Source organism: Prunus dulcis, chromosome 1 (assembly GCF_902201215.1).
Source record: "Prunus dulcis chromosome 1, ALMONDv2, whole genome shotgun sequence".
In the NCBI taxonomy this organism is placed as follows: Eukaryota; Viridiplantae; Streptophyta; class Magnoliopsida; order Rosales; family Rosaceae; genus Prunus; species Prunus dulcis.
In genome coordinates this window covers 28684296-28707589 of record NC_047650.1, presented here as the reverse complement: position 1 = coordinate 28707589, position 23294 = coordinate 28684296, and the positions used below count along the sequence as shown (strand labels likewise).

General features: G+C 36.4%; 5 protein-coding genes across 7 annotated transcripts; 1 reads left to right on the top strand and 4 right to left on the bottom strand.

Annotated features, from left to right (window-relative positions):
- Window positions 1–799: 799 nt before the first annotated feature.
- LOC117638318 (defensin-like protein 2) lies at window positions 800–1395 on the bottom strand. Its single transcript, XM_034373452.1, has 2 exons — window positions 1255–1395; window positions 800–1130 (listed from the first exon to the last, which is right to left on the bottom strand). Exons 1-2 carry the CDS (start codon window positions 1316–1318, stop codon window positions 931–933), a joined length of 264 nt encoding a protein of 87 aa, XP_034229343.1. The 5' UTR covers window positions 1319–1395; the 3' UTR covers window positions 800–930.
- Window positions 1396–3486: 2091 nt separating this feature from the next.
- Window positions 3487–4253, bottom strand: LOC117636457 (defensin-like protein 1). The gene is made up of 2 exons (XM_034370965.1): window positions 3951–4253; window positions 3487–3845 (listed from the first exon to the last, which is right to left on the bottom strand). The coding sequence occupies exons 1-2, from the start codon at window positions 4012–4014 to the stop codon at window positions 3646–3648; spliced, it is 264 nt and encodes an 87-aa protein (XP_034226856.1). The 5' UTR covers window positions 4015–4253; the 3' UTR covers window positions 3487–3645.
- A 113-nt stretch (window positions 4254–4366) lies between these two features.
- On the bottom strand, window positions 4367–5083 carry LOC117636466 (defensin Ec-AMP-D2-like). The gene is made up of 2 exons (XM_034370976.1): window positions 4954–5083; window positions 4367–4829 (listed from the first exon to the last, which is right to left on the bottom strand). The coding sequence occupies exons 1-2, from the start codon at window positions 5015–5017 to the stop codon at window positions 4657–4659; spliced, it is 237 nt and encodes a 78-aa protein (XP_034226867.1). The 5' UTR covers window positions 5018–5083; the 3' UTR covers window positions 4367–4656.
- A 1377-nt stretch (window positions 5084–6460) lies between these two features.
- LOC117615499 (plant UBX domain-containing protein 7) lies at window positions 6461–11801 on the bottom strand. 3 transcript variants are annotated; one of them, XM_034344592.1, is made up of 11 exons: window positions 11733–11801; window positions 11506–11619; window positions 11191–11312; window positions 10993–11115; window positions 10090–10285; window positions 9642–9719; window positions 9481–9549; window positions 8472–8615; window positions 8226–8328; window positions 7177–7445; window positions 6461–6887 (listed from the first exon to the last, which is right to left on the bottom strand). In XM_034344592.1, exons 2-11 carry the CDS (start codon window positions 11605–11607, stop codon window positions 6723–6725), a joined length of 1371 nt encoding a protein of 456 aa, XP_034200483.1. In that variant the 5' UTR covers window positions 11608–11619; window positions 11733–11801; the 3' UTR covers window positions 6461–6722. The 3 variants fall into 3 exon arrangements, with proteins under 3 accessions (XP_034200483.1, XP_034200484.1, XP_034200485.1); XM_034344593.1 differs by having other exon boundaries at window positions 7177–7439; XM_034344594.1 differs by lacking the exon at window positions 8226–8328.
- An 8687-nt stretch (window positions 11802–20488) lies between these two features.
- Window positions 20489–22978, top strand: LOC117615843 (transcription factor bHLH111). Its single transcript, XM_034345010.1, has 7 exons — window positions 20489–20950; window positions 21099–21924; window positions 22009–22140; window positions 22266–22337; window positions 22478–22546; window positions 22679–22717; window positions 22814–22978. Exons 1-7 carry the CDS (start codon window positions 20547–20549, stop codon window positions 22976–22978), a joined length of 1707 nt encoding a protein of 568 aa, XP_034200901.1. The 5' UTR covers window positions 20489–20546.
- Window positions 22979–23294: the final 316 nt, after the last annotated feature.

The window sequence follows — 23294 nt, the reverse complement described above, 5'->3', positions numbered from 1 at the left end:
GCACAAGATTTATAAGCGCCTAATATTATTTTGATTCAATGACAAACACAATAATAGAGCAGGTAAGCCTAACATTTTATCGAACACCTCGCGTGCAATACGTCGGGGTCAAATACAGAACCGAAACAGTATATATTCTTTTTTTCGTAATTGATCAACAAGAAGGTATTACACTCCGAGAGTGTGTGTGTGTGTGTGCGCGCGCGCGCGAGAGAGAGAGAAAGAGAGAGAGAGAAAGCGCGCGTACGAGATCTGGCTTGTAGAGATTGTGGACAACGGAGGCCCCAACGAGAAGCGAAACGACAACAACGACGGACGACCAAGCCAACGAAGGAGTGCCGGTGGGCAGCCTCCCTCCCCCGAATTTCTGATTCATCCCCAAAAGTAAACAACACCAACGGCGCCGACTGCAGGGGAGAAGAGAATCCGCTTGAATTCCCGCTTGCGGTTTTTGATATCCCCTTCTGTAGTCTGGCGGGCTGTATTCTTAATGGGCTTCAAGGGAATTTCATTTTCCATGGTGTCACCAGGCCTCGAAAATTTTGCTACGCTCGTTTTGTTGTTATTGGGCTTAGCCCGTGTAAACCGAAAAAGAAAAGAAAAAAAACTTTTTATTTTCATTTTTTATCTTTTTGACTCATAATTCTCATACATAGATTAGGTAGGGCAATGAGTCTGTTCTTTTGCACTTAAGTTCAAGTTTCAATTCTCGTAGATTAAATTAATTTAAAATACTTTAGATTATTGTTTATGTTTATTTTTATTTTTATTTTTTTAAAAGTGAGATGAACACGCAACACAAGGAACAAGAAAATAAATGACCCTAGCAAAAGCAATTAACCCAGCATACACAGCTGGGTCAATCAATCGATCCCATTACACAAGCACGCTCACAGCTCTCTCCCACACAGATAGATCCATTATAATCAATTAACATGCTTTGGAGCAGAAGCATCTACGGCGGAAGCCACGGCATTGGCCTCCATTGAAGCCCTCTGTTGTGCAACTCGTGGCACAGTTGCTCGCCAAGAAGCAAATTCCCTTGAATTTTTGGCTCTGACTCTCGCAGGTCCTCTTCTTTGGCTCAACCTTCTTAGCGCTCCTTCCCTCGACAGCCATTGGTCCTATCTCTGTCAAAGTAACATCCATGCATGCATGCATGCATGCATCCGTAAGTTAATTATAATTCATCTATATAATTAATTAATGTACTCATCATCAAACAAAGTGAAGAAGAGAGAACTAAAGATATACCGGTAGCCACCAAAAGCAGGGCAAGAACCAAGGCGGCGGAAACAAGACGCATTGAACGTTCCATTTGGATCTCTGTGTGTGCTTGATCTGTGTGTACTTGTGCGTGTGTGTGCTTGTGTATGAAGCAGAGATCTCAGATGCTAATGCGAAGAACAACAAGCATGCACGGGTGTTTATATAGGGTCGAAGAGCAGATTCAAGAGGATCCATCTCCGTAAAGGTAGGTTACCTCCGTAGCCAAAAAAAGGAGTTGAAAAATTCCAGTTTCAAGAGGCACCATAGGCAACTTCCTATTTTAACTGACAAACTTTTGGCCCTTGTTGTAATAATAACTCAACATATATATATCACTTCGAAATGTGAAAAGCCACATTAAAAATAAGAAGAGGAAACATAATTGTGGGAGATGTTGATTCTATGGAATAGGAAATGACCAGGTTATATTAGCTTTATCTCATTCCCATGTTCGATTTACAAGTATGTCTTCAAGATATAGGAAAAAGACTTTGTGTTGCCTCAATTTTGATCTAGTTTAAGACGTTGCTGAGTTCCAATAATCACAAAGATCAGACAAAAAAAATGGAGCAACACAATACAGGCCTTGCTTGATTGGAGCATAACATTTGTGTTTAAAATCATTATTATTATTATAAGAGATTGATCAACAAAACTATGTGTATTATTGAAATATTTTGTTAATTATTTCTTAAAGAAAGATTACATAGTCACTTCTGGATGAAATTTATTTAATTTCGTCGTAGCGTTGCAATATAGGCATCGATTAAGGCACATGCATTTTTTATCTTGACAAATGACCGTTCTTGAAACACATGATGCTCTTACATCTTCGCAATCAACATATGCAGAGCATGTGTGGTACTCTTTCAAAGAAAAAGCGGTTTGGCTTTGACTTTGATCTTGATGATCTAAGCCAATTGAATCCACACAATTGCATTTGTGGTTAATGCAAATAACTGTCTTTGAAACACATGAAGCTTTGTCACAATCCTCGCTAGTAGAACATTGTTGCGCTTCTGCTCTTGTTCACAATAAGGCCACACTTGAAATTAACAGAAATTTCTTTAATTAAAAAAAATTCCTTCGTGACCGTTATGTAAATAATCGGCTACAAATATTGTTATTACTAGCTAATTTCACAAGTTAATTTTATGAGAGAATTCGAATAGTTAAAAAACTCACAAGTTGCAATAGCCAAGAGGATGACCAAAATAGGTTTTGTTAGATGTCACCATCTCCATATTTTTATGATTAAATTTGTGTGACACTTGGGGTAAAGTTGAATTTCAAGGTTTGTTTTGCGCTATACTATTGAGTACTTTTGGGCCATATTTATAAAGGTTACATGTTCAATTTAACACGAGAAATTGGTCAATTTAATTAATTTTCAAATAATTGGGATATCTTCGTAATGCATGTATGGTTTGATTTAGTTTGATTTAGTTCGTAAATTTGTCAAATGAATAAATGTGATTCTTTATTTGGTATAATCAACGAAGAAATTATTTGGTCAGATTAATAAATGAGATTTCTTATTTGGTATATTCTATAAGAAAATATTTAAATATAGAATGGAAAAAATATGAAATTCAATGTAACAGATTTGAATTTTGAATTATACCCCGACTAAATAAGTATTATTTCCAAAATTATATTACAATGAGATTTTAATTAGATAAAAAGCCGTTATCAAACGTGATGCTTCTGGACTCCGAGCTAAACAGGGCAGGATGTGTTCTTAATGGGCTTCCAAACAATTTCATTTTCCTAGGTATATCACTAGGCCTTCAAAATATTGTTTTTACAGTCATTTTGTTGTGCTTTGGGCTTAGCCCATGTTACCCCAAAAAAATTCAAGTGTGTTAACTAATTGTCAGATTTTTCTTTTTCATTTTTTGTTGTGCACATATCCAAATCGAGATTCTGAGCCTCGGTATTTAGTTCCCATGTATTTATCCACTTTTGTTAAATTTAAACGACTCAAATAATCTAACTATTCAACAGACGCCACATTATTAAATTGGAAGTCATTTTTCCAATTAATCAAAATTCATAACGTCGTTTGAGTTTTTTCTTTTATTCAATTAATCAATATTCAGAGGTTCGAATCCTCTTAATTGACTCATAATCTTCCAGAGGGAGGAGATTAAGAATATTTTTAAATTAAAAAAAAAGTATAGGAGATTAAAAAAAGGAGGACAAGACAAGAAACAATAAAAGAAATGATCCATGCAGTCATTTAGTTTATTAGGCAGCAAAAGCAATTAACCCAGCACAGCTGAGTCAATCAATAGATCCCATTACACAAGCGCGCACCGGTTCCACAGATTGTTTTTCTCCCACACATATACACTTTTATGATAAATTAATTCATCAACAATTTTTGGAGCAGAAGCATCTGCGGCGGAAACCGCGGCATTGGCCTCCGGTGAAGCCCTCTGATTTGCAAGATTGCACACAGCTACTTGTCAAAAAGCACATCCCCTTGAATTTTTGGCTCTGAGAATCACATGTCCTCTTCTCTGGCTCAACCTTCTTAGCGTCCCTTCCCTCCACAGCCATCGGTCCCATCTCTGTCAAATCAACATCCATGCATGCATCCGTAATTTGATTAATTAATCTACATACATAATTAATGTAGTGATCAAATTAATTAAGAAGGGAATTAAAAGATATACCGGTAGCCACCAAAAGCAGGACAAGAACGAAGGCAGCTGAGACAAGGCGGATGGAGCGATCCATCTTGATCTGTGTGTATGTGTGTGTGTGCGCGCTTGATCTGTGTGTATGTGTGTGCTTGTGTATGCAGTAGAGATCAAATCTTATTGCAAAGAACTACAGCCATGGAAGGGCTTTTTATACAGGGTCGTAGACAAGATCCATCTCCGTAAAGGAAGCTAGCTCCTTTACCAAATTAAGGAGTTGAAAAATTCCAGCTCCTATTTTGGCTAGCAAACTTTTGATTTCGTATATTTGTGGTGAGATAGGCTCTGGCCACCTTAAATTTGAAAGATTGGAATTTAAATTGCTCCCCCGCCGCATGTTTGATCAATTAGAAAAGATGATAACCCTTGCAAAATGACTACATGTATGGTTGAGGAAATCAATAATATTGCATTATTACAAAACGTAGGGGTATTACAAAGACATCGTTGAGAAAACAAGGCAAGGCAACTCACGAGGGTGGTACTTAATTAACAAACAAGCACAAGCACAAGAACAATAACAAGGATATAATAATAATAAACCAACTGTTAATTGGGTCATTATATAATAATTTATTTTAGTAGTAAGTACGGCCACTGATATAAGTGATCATTCATAATCGTCTCCTCCCAGGCCCACAAAGAAATGTGCATGCAGGAGTATCACGATCATCGCTAATTAACAATGTTTAGTGCAAAAGCATCTGCGGCGAAAGCCACGACAATGGCCACCAGGGAAGCCCTCAGTTTGGCAAACAGATGCACAGTTGCTTGTACTCACGCAAGTTCCCTTGAACCGATTACTCTGAGACTCACAGGTCCTAGCCTCAGCAACCATTGGCCCCATCATCCCTGCAAATCATTCCAAACATATACATTAATTAATCCCAACAGTTGAATATATATATATATATATATATATATATAGTTTACAAGTTAACCAGAGGAAAGACAAGAGAAGAAGCCTCAATATTACCAGCAGCTGCCAGAAGCAGAAAGAAGACGAAGGCAGTTGAAAATAAACGCATGGAGCGCTCCATATCTTTCTAATGTATATGTATCTGATGAGGTAGCTAGGCTAGCTAAGGTTGTATTGTATATCGATGTAAAAGATTACTAAGCTTGCAAGCCCTTATATAGATAGATAGAGAAGAGTCGAGAAATGAAAAAAAAAATTAAATAATCAAAAGAAAGAAAGAAGAAAAAGAGGAGCCACACGTACATTTCTGTGACTGTGTCGATACATAATACATTATTGGGACTAGTGCAGCAGCAGTGACTTGTCACTGCGTGATCTGTGCTTTCTGCCAACATTATATGACGACAATCCAAGCTTCATTGAGCTGTCAAACGTCTTATTTTTCTCTTTTACCTTTACTCATCATGGATATCCCTAAGCTTACCTCCCTCTGGATTTCGAAACCGTTGTTTTTCCCAAGTATATGCTTATAAGTTAAAGAAATTTTTTTAAATTAATTATCGCTGTACAACTTGTTATTTTAGATTTGGTTTTAATGTCCTATGTATATAATAAAAGTAATCAGGGCTTATGATGAAAAGATAACTTTACAAGATTAATTGAACAAAATTAGTTTCAAATATTGGAAAACAGCTTGGAAAGGACTCGTCCTACAAAAAAAAATATTCAAGATTAGTGAATATCAGATTACTTTTTTGGCATGTGATATTTTTCTTCTTTATGTAAGGAGGGAGAGCACTCCTACATTATTGACAGCATTAATCAAACATATTTGGTTTATTTTAGATTTTAAATGAGGTTTTGAGTTTAACTACTATATAAGTTATTTTCTCATCTGAATATTGTGCGGATGTCATTGTAAATATGAAGAAAAACATGGAAAAGTAGTACAAAATACATGGTTTCCACTTTTCACACAGTAATAACGTTTGGATGTCTACATCAGAGAATTTCTGTTTTATCCATATATATATATATTGAAAATAAACTCTATATTTAAGTATTTTCAAGCAATGGATAACTCAGAACATCTAGATGAACATGCATAGATCATGAAAAGAATGTTTCCACCAAATCTAGCTTTTGAAAAGAAAGATATCGTGGCCTTAATACAAATATATAAAGTAACCAAAAGGAAATATCTTTGACATGAATACGAAAATGTCGTAGCTTTTGATCTCTTTGTTTTTCAATTGTCGGTATGTGCCGACAAGTGAAACTTTTACCGACAATTGAAACTTTTCTAGTTTTCCTCCCTTTCGTTCACATTTAATCGAAGAGAATTCTGTAAAAAGTTAAAATGTTCTGAAAGTTAGGCCCGTCTTGTCAAGATTCCCGGATCCATCCCATCAAATTCCATCTCGGCTTGGGCTATACACTGTTGAGCCATTGGGCCTGGGGGTAGTGAGGCATAAAGTTCTTGGGCTACTATTCCGTCCTTTCTTCAAAAGATGTTGAGATACGATCCAGATCATAGAATGAATCAAATTGTTAAAGGTGGATAAAACCCAAAATCTAAAGTGAGATTTCGTGCCACGAGAATGAGAATATGAGAGAGAGAGAGAGAGAGAGAGAGAGCGCGCCAAATTTAGCATAAACAAGTGTAGATTCATGCGCCCTTTGCATGAGTATATACATAATAAATAGTACACTACAAAATCTGCATCCCCAATTCCCCATCCATTAAACGACACCTCCTAAGTCCTGGAAACATGTATAAACAAAGTGACAACCAAAAATTCCCCAACATGATTTCATTCATTCATTCATTCCCAAGTAACTGAGACCATAGAGTTGGCAAGCCCCGACTCTTCAAAAGTAGATTGACAATCATAATCCAGACTCTTTGAAGCTCCTGGGATTGCCTGAGTCAACCGAAACCGCCTTGTCTCAGCTTCCTTGAGTTGGGAATAGCAGAATGACCACAACATCTGCAAAACAAACAATTCAAATTTAGTGACAACCCTAGGATGGGAGTAGAATAGATCCTGCTAATAACAGCCTGTGCTCATCATTTCGATGGTAGCGCATGCCATATAAGTCTACTGTGAAAATTTTGTCAAACATATGCATGAACTCTCTGCAAGCATTTAACTTCGATAAAAATGATTTACAGAGTCAAACTCTCTCAGTTTAGATGCAATTAAGTGTTAAACGCTAATCACAATTCAAATCTTTTCCATTATATACTAATACAAAAAAACTTCTTTCACTTCTTACCTGAATTGGATCAGTGCGAAGGAAATTCCGCTGCACCCTGCGCCCGTCTGGAAGACGGACTCCAACCCTGCAAAGGAGGTTCTTATCACCCTTGGGTTCTTCAGGCAAAGGTGGATATGCAGGCGTCTTGGCTGAGCATTTTTCTTCCTCCTTGTCAGTAATGATTTCATCTTTATCTTTGGATATCCCACCTGTCTCCTGCATGCCTTCCATCGAAGCTGCCAATGCGCGCTGCACTTCCTCGTCCTCTTCATTAGTTTCGTCTGCAACTGAAGCACCTTAAGTCATACATGCAGCTCATATACGAAAAAAAATAACAGAAGAAGAAAAAGGAAAGGAAAGAACAAATCCAAAACAAGTTTTCAAGAGCGGATCTAGAATGCATCATTCAGGTGCTAGCAAAGATGGATACAAATTTGGATATGTCACGGCTTTATGAATTTGGCGGTATGTACAAGCAATCACCCATCTGAGCCTCTTAGTAAACCACATACAACACGAATACACAAAGCACCATCGCAGATACTGACACAGGTATTTTATACAGAAGAAACCAAGCATATTTTCATGAGAACACAAGAAACCAGACACATTAACCAAGAGATATGTCAATGTCAGTGCAAAACTATTCAGACAAAAACTTCTCTCTGATATCACTACAATCAAGCTGAAACAATCACTCAGACTACAACATAAACAGCAACCCCATTTATGAAATCAAAAGGAGCATCAAATAATGAAACAATATGTAAAATGGGAAAACAACTATAATTTCAGCTGCAGATTTTTCTTCTAAAGCATACTTCAATAATTCATTCAGTTAAGCATATTAATGTCATTTCACTTCATATTACACTTAACAAAGGATTTCTTTTTCCTTTTTTTCTACTACCCCACCCCCACTTTATTGAGTTGGAACAAGGATTAGGATCAATCTCAGGTTTACCCCAGCAATAATTTGAAAAATAATAAAAATTCAACAGATTCAAGAAGCAAAATGGTTCTCTGCAATGTAATATAGCAGAAGATATTTGGAAGCCCACGCATACCTTTAGTTTTCTGTGGCTGAGGCAGAGAACTTTCTCTTGGGCGTTTATGGGACAAAGTTACATGATGGTCCCTGGGGCCACTATCCAAGAAGGGTAATAGATCCTACAGTGGCAAGGATGTTTTCATGCCAAAATTGAACTTCAAAGTAAAAGTTTGATCATTGTAGGAAAAGGTTTCTTAAGCTCTCTAACTAGTGAAAACTTTATACTCAACTGTGAAGATACAATGTACGCCATGGCATTTACCTCTAGCAAACATTCTGGCTGAACCATTCCATTCCATGAACGCATTCTTTGCCCAGTAATGGGGTCAATAATGAGAACTACAGGCATAGATTCCAACTTGTAGTATGTGCAAACCTTCCTGCCTTCAGTTGTATCATCATATGTCTATATTTGCGGACCAACATCAAACAGATGAAGCACAAACAAAAACAGTTGGTTAAATCAGAAGCATAAAGGTGATCCAAAAGATTCATGTCCACATATGCTGTCATAAAAATTAGGAAGCAAAATCCACACAAAGATTAACACAAACAAACATAATCTTCACAATTCTGAATACCAAAAAGAGATTCTAAGAATCTTGGCAGCCTTGGATAAAAAAAATCTCAACCTTTTACAAACGTTTGGTTCATAGATTAGCATATACTATACTCCTAACAAAACGTCAAACCATCTATGGCAGCCTTGGATAAGATTTACTTGCTATTACACTTCTACGAATGGAAAATGATAATGCATATGTAATAACACCAACCCAATTACGTCTTATTTATCTCGGAGTATGTATATCTAGTGAGCAAATGTGCACATACATATCAAGCTTCACACAATACCAAACAATAAAGTACGTAAGGGAGGATAGGCCAATAACATGTAAAAGGAATTTATCAACAAATAAAACCCATCTATGGCGGCCTTGGATAAGATTTATAGGCTATTACACTCCTACCAAGGGAAAATGATAATGCATATGTAATAACACCAACCCAATTACGTATCATTTATCTCGAAGTATGTACATCTAGAGAACAAATGTGCACATGCATATCACAAGCATCACACAATACCAAACAATAAAGTACGTAAGGGAGGATAAGCCAATAACATGTAAAAGGAATTTATCAACAAATAAACCCCATCAACAGCCTGCACTTGTATAACTAATAAAATAGCACAGCTGATTTAATTTAATAGAAAGAAATAGCAAGCATAAATACATAATAAATTGTCACTTAAACATGGTACTGACCTGCCAGAATACAAAATTAGTAATAATGGTTTGAGAGACAGCTTCATTGGCCCAGGTGTCTCGATTAAGCTTCACAAAGAAATGTATTTATACACACATAAGTCTACATGTAGAAAAACAAAGAAACCAAAAATGAAATAGGACGCAGAGAAAATGCCTACCATATGAGAGCTGAACTCTTTAGTGGATTGCAAGTTCACCAGGAGCCATTTGTCCTGGACAGAAGCAGCGCCTTTTGCCTGCATTAGTATTAAAAAATATTCAATTTTATTTGCTCAATGAGTATGAATAACTAAACAATGACTGTATCACTCTACATGTCCCTTGATCAACTAGTATTCTTTGATTTCCGCATCTCATATATTTTGAATCTATATGATTGATCTAGTATAACAAACCAGAAAGGTTTTATATGATAGTCACAGCTGCAAGATTCATGATCAGATCTGATATATGTAATTTCTCCGACAAAGAATAAAGGCCCAAAACATGAGGGGTACCTCCACAAAGCCCTTCCTGGCAACCCATAACACAAATAATACTGATTATAACCCTTCAAATTCTACATTACACAAACTATGAAGCCTGGAAGATAACAAATGACCATACCTTTTCAAAGGAACCCTGGAACAGTAGCTTAAAGGGAGGACGATATAAGGAAGCAAGATTATCTCGGGCCGTTTCTGCTGAGGATGTAGCACCTTGGCCTGATTCCCATACCCCAGGATGCTTCATTTCCTCTTCAAAGTTACGGAATGCAATTACAGAACCCGATTCATGTTGTGAAAATCTTGCCCTTGGTGAACTAGATGAAATTGGCATAAAAGAAACCTCCATTTATTAAAATACGATGAGTAAAGAGGCCAAATACACCATATAAAATGACTTGTGAAAAGAAAAAAATGACATGCATATTGGCTTGCAACTACATGTTAGGGTGGGTTTAAGTATTAAGATTGCACAAGACCAAAGTAAATACTGTGCATATAAAATGAAATCAACTAACTAATAAAAATCACACCATGTAGTCTTGTGTGCAATAAAAATCCACCATCTGACATGAAGCATGAATATTAATAACAAAGGAAAACAGATATATTACACCACCTATATTACTTTTATCAAAGAAATAGAAAGGAGACTTTTTGAAACTTTACAACATTCCAATTATCAAACTCCATTAGTATTTTACACGAGGCATGCCAATCGCTATAGGAAAGAATGAAGGAATAACAACGAAATACCATGTGATTTCCCAATTCTCAAAATGCAATTCTACAGACCTATCACTATCCTACAATACTAATGCCATTGTTATGTAAACGGAAAACCCAATTCAGAAGATCTTAACTCGAAGGAAGAAGAAAACATTTCCATGATAAAGTTAAGTACATCATATACTTAAGAAGAAACAGGGGAAAAAAGAAAGAAATTTTTTTTACAACATACCGAAATAGAATACAAAGCTTTCTAGTCCACGGACAAAGCTAAAGATGAAGTGATAAAACATACCCATAGAGCGCAGCATCATCATAAAGAACGTCCCTTATAACAGGCATAGGAGGGCGCACCTCATCTTCACCAAGTTGTCCAACATTCTCATTTATACCATGATGTACCACATTCTCATTTGCACTGTTACAAACCCAATGTCAAAAAAGAAAAAAAAAATGCCGACAAAGAAAAGCAGAACTGAACAATATGAAATACCCAGAAGTTTGATCCGCCAAATTTTCAATATTTTCAGTCGGAGGCTGCGCCGCAGCTATTGACCCTGCTTCATTACCCACATAAAACAGCTGAATTGCCTCCTCGAGCTGCCAGCCCGTGGCCTGTTTATGTAAAAAATTGGAATTTTCAATATCCATACATTATACTAGACTCAAGTAAGCACCTTGCAATCCAATGAACACCTGAATCTACTAATACAACTACTTTTCTTTACCCAAAGAGCAAAAAATACAAAAACAAAGAAGGAGATCAATGCGATGCGTTTTGGATACTAATTGTGAGATTCATAGTAACCTGCAAAAACTGTCTGGCGGTGTCGGCAGTCTGCCCCACAGCGATCTCCAAAAACGAAGTGACCAGGCCCTGCTGGTCATTGGCTGATATCACACCATCCATCTTTCGCTTGGTCTACAACAACAAACAACATACAAATTTCCATCTTTATTTGCTTCCAAAGCTACTGGATTTCATTTCATTTACCATCTACATAAACTAGGGTTTCCAAGGACAGTGGAACGTACCGATTTGGGAAGCCTTGGGATTTTGGCAACGGGTTTTTGTTCTTCTGAGATTTTTTTACTCTCTTTTCTTTCTATTCAGTACTGGCAATTTTCCTTTTTTTATGTATGGGGCAAATTATTAATACTGTAATTACGAGTTTGACCTCGTGTATTGTTTTTTCTTTTTTGGAAGAAAAATAAATAAAATGAAATCCCGAGTTTGACCGAGAGATATATAGTAGGGGTATTTGTGTAGATTTGTGGGCCTATCAATTTCGACGGTCAGGACCTTGTGGATGAGCTCAATACGAAGGATTGGCCACGCTCTTCACAGGGCCCATATATGAAGGACGGGCCATGCTGCCAATTTCCATTTCCCCAATTTACAATATGGGTCGTTCCTTTTTTCTTTTCTTTTTTGGTATTTCCTTAACAATCCATCCTTGCATGTTTTCCATTTTCAGATTGGGAGAGTAAGAATTCAAACACAAAGTGACAGTTTGGTATTGCTTATTTTGTCACACCCCGGATCGGCTCCGCCGTAGCATGATATTGTCCGCTTTGGGCCTGGCTACATTCTCACCAGCCCGCACGGTTTTGTTCCTGGGAGCTCACAGAGCACCTTCCCAGGGTGGTCACCCATCCTGGGATTGCTCTAGCCTCCAACTCGCTTAACTTTGGAGTTCTTACAACTCCGAAGCCAGTGAGCTCCCAAAAGGCCTCATGCTATGAGGATGCGAGGTGTGCCATATAAGGCACATCACCCCCTCTCCGTTTGGTCGATGTGGGATCTCACAATCCACCCCCTTAAGGGATCCGACGTCCTCGTCGGCACACTCGCACCCCACGGCAGAGTGGCTCTGATACCAAACTGTCACACCCCGGACCGGCTCTGCCGTAGCATGATATTGTCCGCTTTGGGCTTGGCTACATTCTCACCAGCCCGCACGGTTTTGTTTCTGGGAGCTCACGAAGCAACTTCCTAGGGTGGTCACCCATCCTGGGATTGCTCCAGCCTCCAACTCGCTTAACTTCGGAGTTCCTACGAATCCGAAGCCAGTGAGCTCCCAAAAGGCCTCATGCTATGAGGATGCGATGTGTGCCATATAAGGCACATCACCCCCTCTCCGTTTGGTCGATGTGGGATCTCACATATTTGGGGTGATAAATAATTTTAAAAAAAATTTTGAGAAGCCCAACCCGTTTGGTAAACTATGAGAAAATCACTTAGGGCCAGTTTGGCATTGCTGTGCTGTGAAAATAATCGCTGTCAGATTTTGTGAGAGAAAACAGTTTGGCGTTTGATAAAATTTTTGTTAAAAGTGTTGTTGGTACTAATTCCCGCATAATCAAAAAATGATTGCAGCATAATCATTAAATCTAGCGCCTCTTCGAAATTGATTCATGCATAATCAAAAAATAAAAACACCTCATTAGCTACTTTCCCTTATAGTTTTCTCTCACATCAATTTTTAACAATAAATGATTTTCTCATAGTTTACCAAACGGGCTGGGCTTCCCAATTTTTTTAAAAAAATCACTTATTATTGTTAAAAATTACTTTGAGAGAAAACTATAAGGGAAAGTAGCTAATGAGGTGCTTTCATTTTTTGATTATGCAAGAATCAGTTTTGAAAAGGCACTGAATTTAATGATTATACGACAATCATTTTCTGATTATGCGAGAATCAGTACCAACAGTACTTTTAAAAAAAAGTTTATCAAACACCAAACTACTTTCTCTCACAACAAATCTGACAACGATTATTTTCACAGCACAACAATGCCAAATTGGCCCAAAACCCTCGGTAGCAAATGTAATTGCTTTTAGTTACGAGTTATAAGCTCCTTACTTGAAAAAATAGGAGTTTTTATCAAAATTAGCTCCATACTTTCATAAATGTTAGTTTTTATAAAAACTTTCAAAAATAGCAAAAAATTCACCTAAAATATTCAAACGCCCTCAAAAGTAAAAACCCACAAAAATCTAAAAAGAAAATATGCAATTTCTATTTTCAATTTGATTTTAAACATAAAAACAAAGGTTCGATCCCATGTTATATCATTGGAGGAGTTATACCTATCTAGTGCCTCTATTATTATTTATAAGTGGCATTGAGTTCTAGTGTACTACGAGTACTGCATCCACCCAACATTTAGTTGAAGCAAAGCTTTTGTTCTATGATCTCCTTCATCTCCATTATCTAATTACTTAATTATCTCTAATAAGTCTTATATTTGTATTATATATTTAACAAGGCACTCGTAGAGTTATTGATCCATCTCCGAATGTAGAAGTTCATATTGGAATCTAATTAGCAACTTTGAAGTCCATATATGGCTGACAAAGAGTTGTGTGTGGCCTCCAATGGTGATAGCATCAACATGGCTGACGACAACAGATACTACCAAAGCTTCGAGCCAAGTGACAGAGATAACAGATACTAACATAGGGGAGTTTTTATGTTTGAAATCAAATGAAAACAAAGATTGTATGTTTCCATGTTTTGCTTTTTTAGGTTTTTATCTGTTTTAGTTTTGAGTATTTTTAGGTGAGTTTTTTGCTATTTTTGGAAGTTTTTATAAAAATTGACATTTATAGAAGTAAGGGTAAATTTTGACTATTTTTAATAAAAACTCAAAAAATAAGGTTATACAGGCACAATAAGATTTTCGGTGTTTGATATTTCAAGTGCGAGAAAAAATACAATATATCAAGTAGAAATCAATATATATAGAAAAATACATAGAAATCAATATATATAGAAATCAATATATATATATATATAGAGTAACATGTTTAAAACCCAATAAATGCTCTTACTTCGGTAAAATGTAAGATAAATCTTTTTTATTAAGACAAAAGTCCATGTTTTTCTCACTCTGGCAACTCTTAAATAACAAAAGTAGAAAGGAAGGATGCAGGTTGTAACCTTTAAGAAAAAAAGATGTAACATGTTTTTCATTGGTTGGCCTGGGATGGGCGCTTTTGTATATTCCCTTCTTACACTGACAATTATGCGTTTGGTTTGGTGTGCTTGTCAATGCCTAAATTCATCCTTTTTGCCTTTTAACCACAACCACTTGTTTCAATGTGCATTCTTTTCTTGCCACCCTTTTCTTTAATTAGGATGGTCAAAATTTTATAGACTCACAGACTCATACGCATGCCTGAGGAGAAATACAAAACACAAGTATTATATATATATATATATATATATATATATATATTTGGCAACAATTACAAACCAATATTCTTCAGATGTATCTGTGTGTCTGGTGTAATAAAGTATATAACCAAAAGAAAAAGTTCAGATACGTAAACCAGGCAATCATCTCTCTACTCTCCTCTCGCAGAGCACTTCTTCATGTGGTAATTGGAGGAGACCAAAGCCGTGCGTGAACCACAAAATTATAGTTCCATTAATTACTTCAAAACCATATCTAATGGGAAATTAAGAACTATAAAACACTGAGATTTTGATTTGAAATCAAAACAAATAGTTGACATTTGTGAAGTCGCCATCAAAGGTTTTTTTGTTTTTGTTTTAGTTGATGAGTTGTACTCGAATGACTCAGAGAGTTTGGAAATCTTACACCAAGTAAAATGACTTTTAATAAATTAATAGAAACTCGTGTCTAATCACTCCCTACCAAATTACTTAAATAGGTCAACATGTATTATACAATGGAAAATAATTGTTTGCTTTTCTGAAAGTATGAACTTCTATTTTCTTGCTAGTCACATTTCAATATGTGTGTTGAGATTTTTCTTGTTATGTTTTTGATGAATTAATTTTATATATGCGTCAAACTTTAGTTTGTATGTAAAGAGAGACGCAATGTCATTATCCAATTTCTTGGTAAGGTTGCTGTGGCTACATTACATGTAAAGAAACGAAGGAGCACCACTAAACCAATATTTAACTACATATTATTCATTCCTTTGGTGCTTTACATGAATTGATTAATAAATCATTTGCTCCTTTTCCATTTCATTTGTTTAAAGGTGGCGTGCTATTGAACGAATTTAGTTTGTCCCGTCCAATCTAATTATTTCAAAAGTAGGAGACTCGTGCTTTCCAATGACACGTGTCGAGCAACCCTTTCCATGGATGGAGCTTTCTCACAGGAAAGCAATTGAAACATGTCCAGGAAAGTTAGAAACGACAATGGCTGCCACTATGCTTAATGGACCTCTTATCATATTTGGGTCTTAGGCACTCAAGCTCATGTGTTGTGTATCTAATTCACCTAACTTTTACGGGGTTCACTTTAAGCATACTTATTTATATGCTTAATTAAGATTAGTTTAGTTGCTAACTATAGTTACTGTGAATCTGTGATGGCAATGGCATGATAATCCCAAACAAAATCTCTCCAACATGGGCGGAATCGTACGGTTGCAGTTGGATGTTGTTGATATATTTCTAACAAAATCCTTCAAGGTTCAATCTCTCACTGGCTACCTCAATTTCCATCATCAACAGTGCATCGACCTAAGCTTACGCTTAATTATATGGATTTTATCGCATTAATTTATCTTAATTGCAAATAAGTGGCCATTTCTGTTTGGTTGGTTTTGGCATCAGGTCTAAAGCCACCAAGGTTTTATCTATTCGTTACACACAAAAGTTAGTGGACTTTTTGTTTCCACTAAAGCAAAAATTAAAGGCTTAATTGCATGTAGCTTTTGAAGGGGAGATACCGCAGATTATACCAATGGAAAAGAATGTCGACGAGGAAATCTTGATTGGCTTTGAACTAGAAAGTCGTACTCTATTCCAATTCATTCACTTTACATGGAACAAGAGCTGGTTCATGATGAATACTTTTGGCCAAAACCTGGTTCTATATGGGGCTTTTATAGAAAAGATGTCTTTATTTTCCTTCGAATAAGACTATCTTGTTTATAGACCGTAAACTAATTATGAGAACTATTCAGTTTTTAGGTTATCTTTCAAGAATTATCGATTCAAAAACCACTTATATACAAAACAAAGGAGGTTGGTTACTTAGTGCTCAAGGCTATATAATATTGACAATGGAATTTTAAATGCATATGCTCTTTTGCGCATGCATATACGTGCTCGTTTGATAACTATTTCAATTTTAGTTTTTAATTTTCATTTTTTGTGATAGATTGTAGAGAAAAAAGAGGGAGAATGAAAGTGAGAATAAGAGTGAAGATGGAAGGGGCAGACCCAGGATTTCAAATTGAGGTGGGCTAAATTTACCTTAAGCACCTTGTTTTTAAACTTGATAGTACGAAGTGAAATTCATTGATAACAAAAGACTACACCTAATCATGATGATATAATGAGTTTTAGCCCTCAAAATGCATCTAATACACAGTCGTTCTTCTACGTGCAGGGGGTGTATGAAATGAAGGGGAGTTATTTTTTTTACCAAAAAAGTAAATAAGAGGGGTTGTTTTTTACCAAAAAATAAAAGAAATAGGGGTTTTTTGTGTTTGACATTTGGCCCCTTTCATACCAAAAAGAAAAAGAGAGAAAAAGAGGTGAAGGGGGATTATGAGAGCGCAGTGCAGGGCTATTCAGTGGGTGGGATGGGTGTATTAGTTTAGGTTTAAAAAGAGCCCAGGTTAGTCAAAGAGTAGGTCCATTTTTGGATGAAATTGAGAGGGAAGATGAGAGGGGAGGATAAAAACAAAAGTGAAAACAAAAACTAAAAACTGAAATATATTTGAAATTATTTTCACTCAAAAATTTTTGTTTTCATTTTTGTTACTCCTCTATCCCATCTTCTCCTCTAATCATCTCTCTCAATATCATCCTCACACTCATTTTTCTCTATACTCTAACACAAAAAATGAAAAATAAGAAATAAAAACTAAAAACTAAAATTAAAATAGTTATCGAACGAGCCCATATATATAAGTTAATTTCTTCTTTTGGTTTTTTAAAGTTAATATATCGATTAAGCAACCATCTACATGTGTGTATGTGTATATAAAATAGACCTTCACTGCATATAAATAAGATACAAACTACATAATGGGAGTTAGCCTTCTTCTTTCAAATCTTACCCATATTCAACTTTAGTTGATAGAGTTTGTCAAACGCAGAGCTTGATTCTCTCGTCTAAGTCATATCTTTTTACCAGAAAGACGTCTCGTCCTGGAAGATTTATCTTTATGCCATAATTAAATTAGAAAACAATTGAGAATACTAAATTCTAAAAGAAAAGAATATGAACTTTTCAAAGTCATTATTGTTTAAACAGGAACCAAATTAATAAGTAAATATATATATAACGCCGCCTAACCTATGGTATGTTTTTGGTCCCCACCTAATCAAACTTTCCACTCTAAACCTAGAGACTAGAGAGAAGAAATAAAAGATACATTATTTGGGTGGATGATATTGAAGCTAGAATTTAATTTATAAAATTAACGTGACTAACTGCACACCGTCATTCGTGTTACAATGAAGAAACCAAAAAGCTCACTTCCTTGTGCAGCCAATGGGCCATCAATGGAGGAAGAAGAAGGAAATTAAAAAGGTTGGAAATTTCTCAAGTGGAACTTTGATGTAGAGTGATGCAGAGTGCCACTTAATAAAAACACCCACCAACTAGACCATGTATGCAAAGGCCAAGAAACAACACCTTTCATTTTAAAGGATCGGATTTATTAATTACACAATAAAGTAAAAAGATACTAAATATATTAATTATTTATTATGCAAATTTCATATCATTTTGTTGTCAAGGGCACCATTATTATTCTCCTTTGGGTGACCATGCTCTGAGACTCACACTCAAACATTGTACATTCATTGATCACCATTGTCACGCTCATGCATTATTCAAAACTAAACTACTGTTGGCAATTAAAGTGTGATTGGTTGGGATATACAAAATAATGTTATCCTCATTTTACACATGGATATAAAAAATTAAAAAAAAAATAAGAAAATATGTTGGTAATGTATGTATTTTTTTATTTATTAAAAGCGATAGTAATTTTATTGATAACACAGAAAAAAGTACAGAGTAGTCGCAATGCCAAATATGAGTACAACATCTCCAGTGACCAAACACAAAAATAAATTGGTTTGATATGGTGAGAATTACGCATGCCAGAAAAACCTAAAAACAAGAAGCATCTGTACTCAGAACTACAATACAGATCCACCGCGCAATGACAATAACGGCAAATCTGCATCGAAAAGTCTAACACTAAATACATACATCAGCAAACTCCTATTGAGTTTTTGAGAATTATTAGACTAAAATAAACACGGAAACAAGGACACCGCACCACTTCCTCTCCAGCAAACCAAAGAGACTCCTAGCACCAACATGACTAAACCTCTTATTTTGCACAGGCAAAACCCAATCCCACACAAACCAGCAACAATCAATTTTCCAACTTCAAACACTGAATTGGAGCAAATTCCATATGCGTGGACCAAAAGCTGCAACAAAATAATGGCATCTACAGTGGATTGCAGTACTTGCTTAAAAAACACAACGAAAACCAAAGAGAAAAGCTGGGTTGACAACACCACACCGCAACCATCCCAATGACAGCAAGACACATCCAAGAACAACAAAAGTCACCAAGGACCTACAACAGAAAACACACACAAAAAAAACAAACAAAAGACAAGATCCAGATAGATCTGGGCAAAAGGACCCAAAATCCAGACAAATCTGGGGAGAGAATAGGAGAGGGGAAGAAAACTAGGAAATGAGAAAGGGAGATGAGGAGAGAAAGATGGAAGATGGGGAAGCCACCCACCCCCAAAAAAAGAAGGGGGAGGGGGGAGGGGGGTGGGGGGGTTGGGCTGTAGTGTAAGTTCACAGTTTCACCTTCAGAGAGAGTTTAGGGTTTCTACTGAAACATGTTTAATACGGTAATGTATGTATTTAAAAGAGAAAGACAACATATACCAGCTTTGTTTTTATCAATAACAACAGTAATTAGTATAAATTAGTGCGTTACAATAATCCCTATTGTTATTTAGTATTATCTAACAACAATTAAATAGTGCATTACATAAAACTTAATCAGAATGACAAGGTTACCAAACATATCCATGACACAGATGCTAAGAGAAATCTCATTTGCAAATTGCAACCCATATATGGATTTGTATAATTAAAATTAATTGTTTGGAAATAAAATAATGGTTCCACCTACAAAAAAAGAAAAAAAAAAAAAAAGTGGCATTTTGCTTAATTACGAGTGAGTAGTGTCGTGTCATGCTTCTTATCCGTACGAAAAGAATGTGGTATTTTGCTTGCAATGCTAGTGAATAAAGAAATAAATAGAGAGACATGCAAATGCAAATGCAATGCAGGCTTCCACCCTAATCCTAAACCAAACTCCTCCCTTCCTCCCTTTGTATTGTATGACTATGAGTGAAGGGCATTAAGAAGAAACCCTAAACTAAACCAAACTCTGGGTCTCTGGGTCTCTGGGTCTGTCCGGGGTATTGGTGGCCCAGCTAGCTATGTCCGTATATAAATTAATAATTGCCCACGAACGTTAGTGGAAATACTGAGGGTGCATATTTTATTGTCTCCCCTATAATTGATTTGATAAAACCTACAACCCCGTACGTCACCACCCAACGGATATTCATATTCATATATATCTCCATTCCAATCCCATGAGAAAAATTATTTCCAAACCCTCCACCACCACACCAGCAGCTCAGAATTAAAGCAACACAGGACTAGCTCAATTAAAAACACCACCAACCACACACACACACACACACAGAGCATCTCCAGTCCACCGCCATTAATTACTCACTTACAAAGAGAAAAAGAACGACTGAGAGATTATTGAAGTTCAGAAAAATGGCCGAAGAATGCAGAGAAAGTACTTCTTGTGTTGCAATCTCTTCTTCCTCTCCACAGCTAGCACAACCAAACTGGTGGGATCTCCATGCAGCTGCAGGTGCAGGGGCAGCAGGCTCTCAGCTCTCTTCATGGAGCAACTTGGGTATCAACCCATGGCAGCCGCAGCCGCCTCAGCAGCAGCCAAACCAGAAGTACTCCAACTCTTCTAATAATTGTGATGATGTTGACCAGGATGTTTCAATCTCCAGTACTTCCTTTACCAATGCCTCCAACCACTCAAGCCTTAGCGTTGACTCCTCTCGCAGACTGCAGGTTGCTGATCAGCGTTCTGCGTCTCCCAACAACGATATGATCAACGGAGAGCAGGTTTCTGACAATCATATTTGGAACCATGTTCTCTTGTAAGTAGCCAAATTTTCTGTATGATATGTACTTTCATATTATAAGGGCAGCTAGTAATTCAAGGGTGATATTGATTTCATATAAAAACTTAGGTTAACTTGTATATGTGATAATCGATTGATGTTTAAGGTTGAACCATGCATGCAGAAGCGTTAATGGAAACAGTGATTTACACCACAATGATCATGATGTTGGAGAGAATTTTCTCGATGCGCTGTCGTCCAAGAGCTTGTCAACTGATCATGTCATGTATGAACCTGCTTGTGACTACTTGAAGAAACTGGACAACAGTACTTGGGAGTTCACAAAGTACGTTTCAGCTGCATCGAATAATTTCAACAGTTTCGAGAAGCAATTAAATGGAGGGTTTATGGAGAACAACAACATGAATAATAATGTTAATATTGAGAACGAAAGGTTAACCAAGCTGTCAAATCTGGTGAGCACCTGGTCCATTGCGCCCCCCGAACCACAGCTAGTTATGGATCATGATCACCATCACTACTTGAAGCCGCAAGCGTTCATCAATAACGATTCGACTTCATGTGATGCTCAGATGGGAAATAATAATATTGCAAATAGAAACTCGGGATCCAGTTTATTTTCATGTTATGGTAGCAAGGTTGAGGCTGCATGCGTAGCAGGAGGAGGAGGAGGAGGAGCTTTACATGGAATAACGCCGTCGTTTGGTAATAATACTAATGGCATTGAATATCAGATTGGCCTCAACAACGTTAACGCAATGGTTGCAGATCACCATAACGGCAAGTACTTGTATGGAAATGGATCAATTTTGCCCGATTCTTATTCTTCATGCGGTGCTGCGAGTGCCGGTGCCAGAAATTTTGCAGATGTTATATCTTTTAGTAGCCGATTAGGCAACAAGTCGGCCTTGGTTGATATTCATGCACCCAAGCCCTGTTTCAAACCTTCCAACCTATCTGATCAATATTCTAAGAAGCAAGCTTCCTCGGTATGCTCAATCAATCAAGTGATTAATTTATTCTTAAAGTCAATTTACCTTTAATGATTTTCAATTTCTTTGCATAACACGCAGACAAGAGTGAGTAGTGGAAGAGGACAAGGGATTGCAAATGAAGGAAAGAAGAAAAGAACGGACGACACATCATCAGAAACAGTCTTGAAAAAGCCTAAGCAAGAAACTTGTACAGTTTCATCATCCGTAAAGGTACTCTATACAGAAGAAAAAGGCAAAGGACAAAAGAAATCATGCTTCATCTTTGTTAATTAATTCGGATATAATAATATTAACTTTTGCCTTTTGAATTGTTAATTTACAAATTGAATCGACAGATGCAGGCACCAAAAGTCAAGCTCGGAGACAGGATCACGGCCCTTCAACAAATCGTGTCTCCATTTGGAAAGGTGAGTAGAAATCAGCCACACATGTACAACCTGCTAATTATTATTTTCATTTCAACTGGATTAATTCTTGTTTTTCACACTCTCTATTTCATAATTCACCATCATATATATATATTCATTATATTTAGTTTAATTTTCAGACTGATACTGCATCTGTACTATATGAAGCGATTCAGTACATCAAGTTCCTGCAAGACCAAGTGCATGTGGTATATTATCATATATAATCTTTCTTTTTAATAATTTGTTTGTGAATCTCTTGTTGCAATTTACGCTCCAAGAAAATAGTATTTCCAGATTGTTATATACATCCTCTAAGCTACATTTCCATGATTTTGCAGCTATTGAGTAGCCCTTATTTGAAGACAAATTCACACAAGGTATGTACGTGCGTATACATATAAATACACACACATATGTATCAAGCATGCTTATAATTTGTATATATGCTAATCAATTAGTGTTGGTGGTTTTAGGATCCATGGGCGACCGATAGAAAAGATAACAAGGGAGATGCAAAGGTTGACCTCAAGAACAAAGGCCTTTGCTTGGTGCCTATTTCATGCACACCTCAGGTTTATCGTGAGAATACAGGATCAGACTATTGGACACCAACATATAGAGGATGTTTGTATAGATAAACTATGAGATTACTTTATATTTCATATTTTCTTGTTGTCAATGTGATCAGTTATAGTGTAGAAGAAGAAGAAAAAAAGCCTTAGTGCATGCATGTTAAGTTTATATCTTCTCAAAAGAATGGGAAGCAACTATCTTGTATTATGGCTTTCGGCTTATGATTAAGATTCAGCTGTGGCCTAATTAATAGTTACTACTTCACAATATTTGCATAATGCATACATATTTGTGTTAATCAGTTGATGACGAAATACGATATGATAACTTAACTCATCTCTAGGAATTATTATTCTAAGAATACTTTGGTGTGTTATTTGT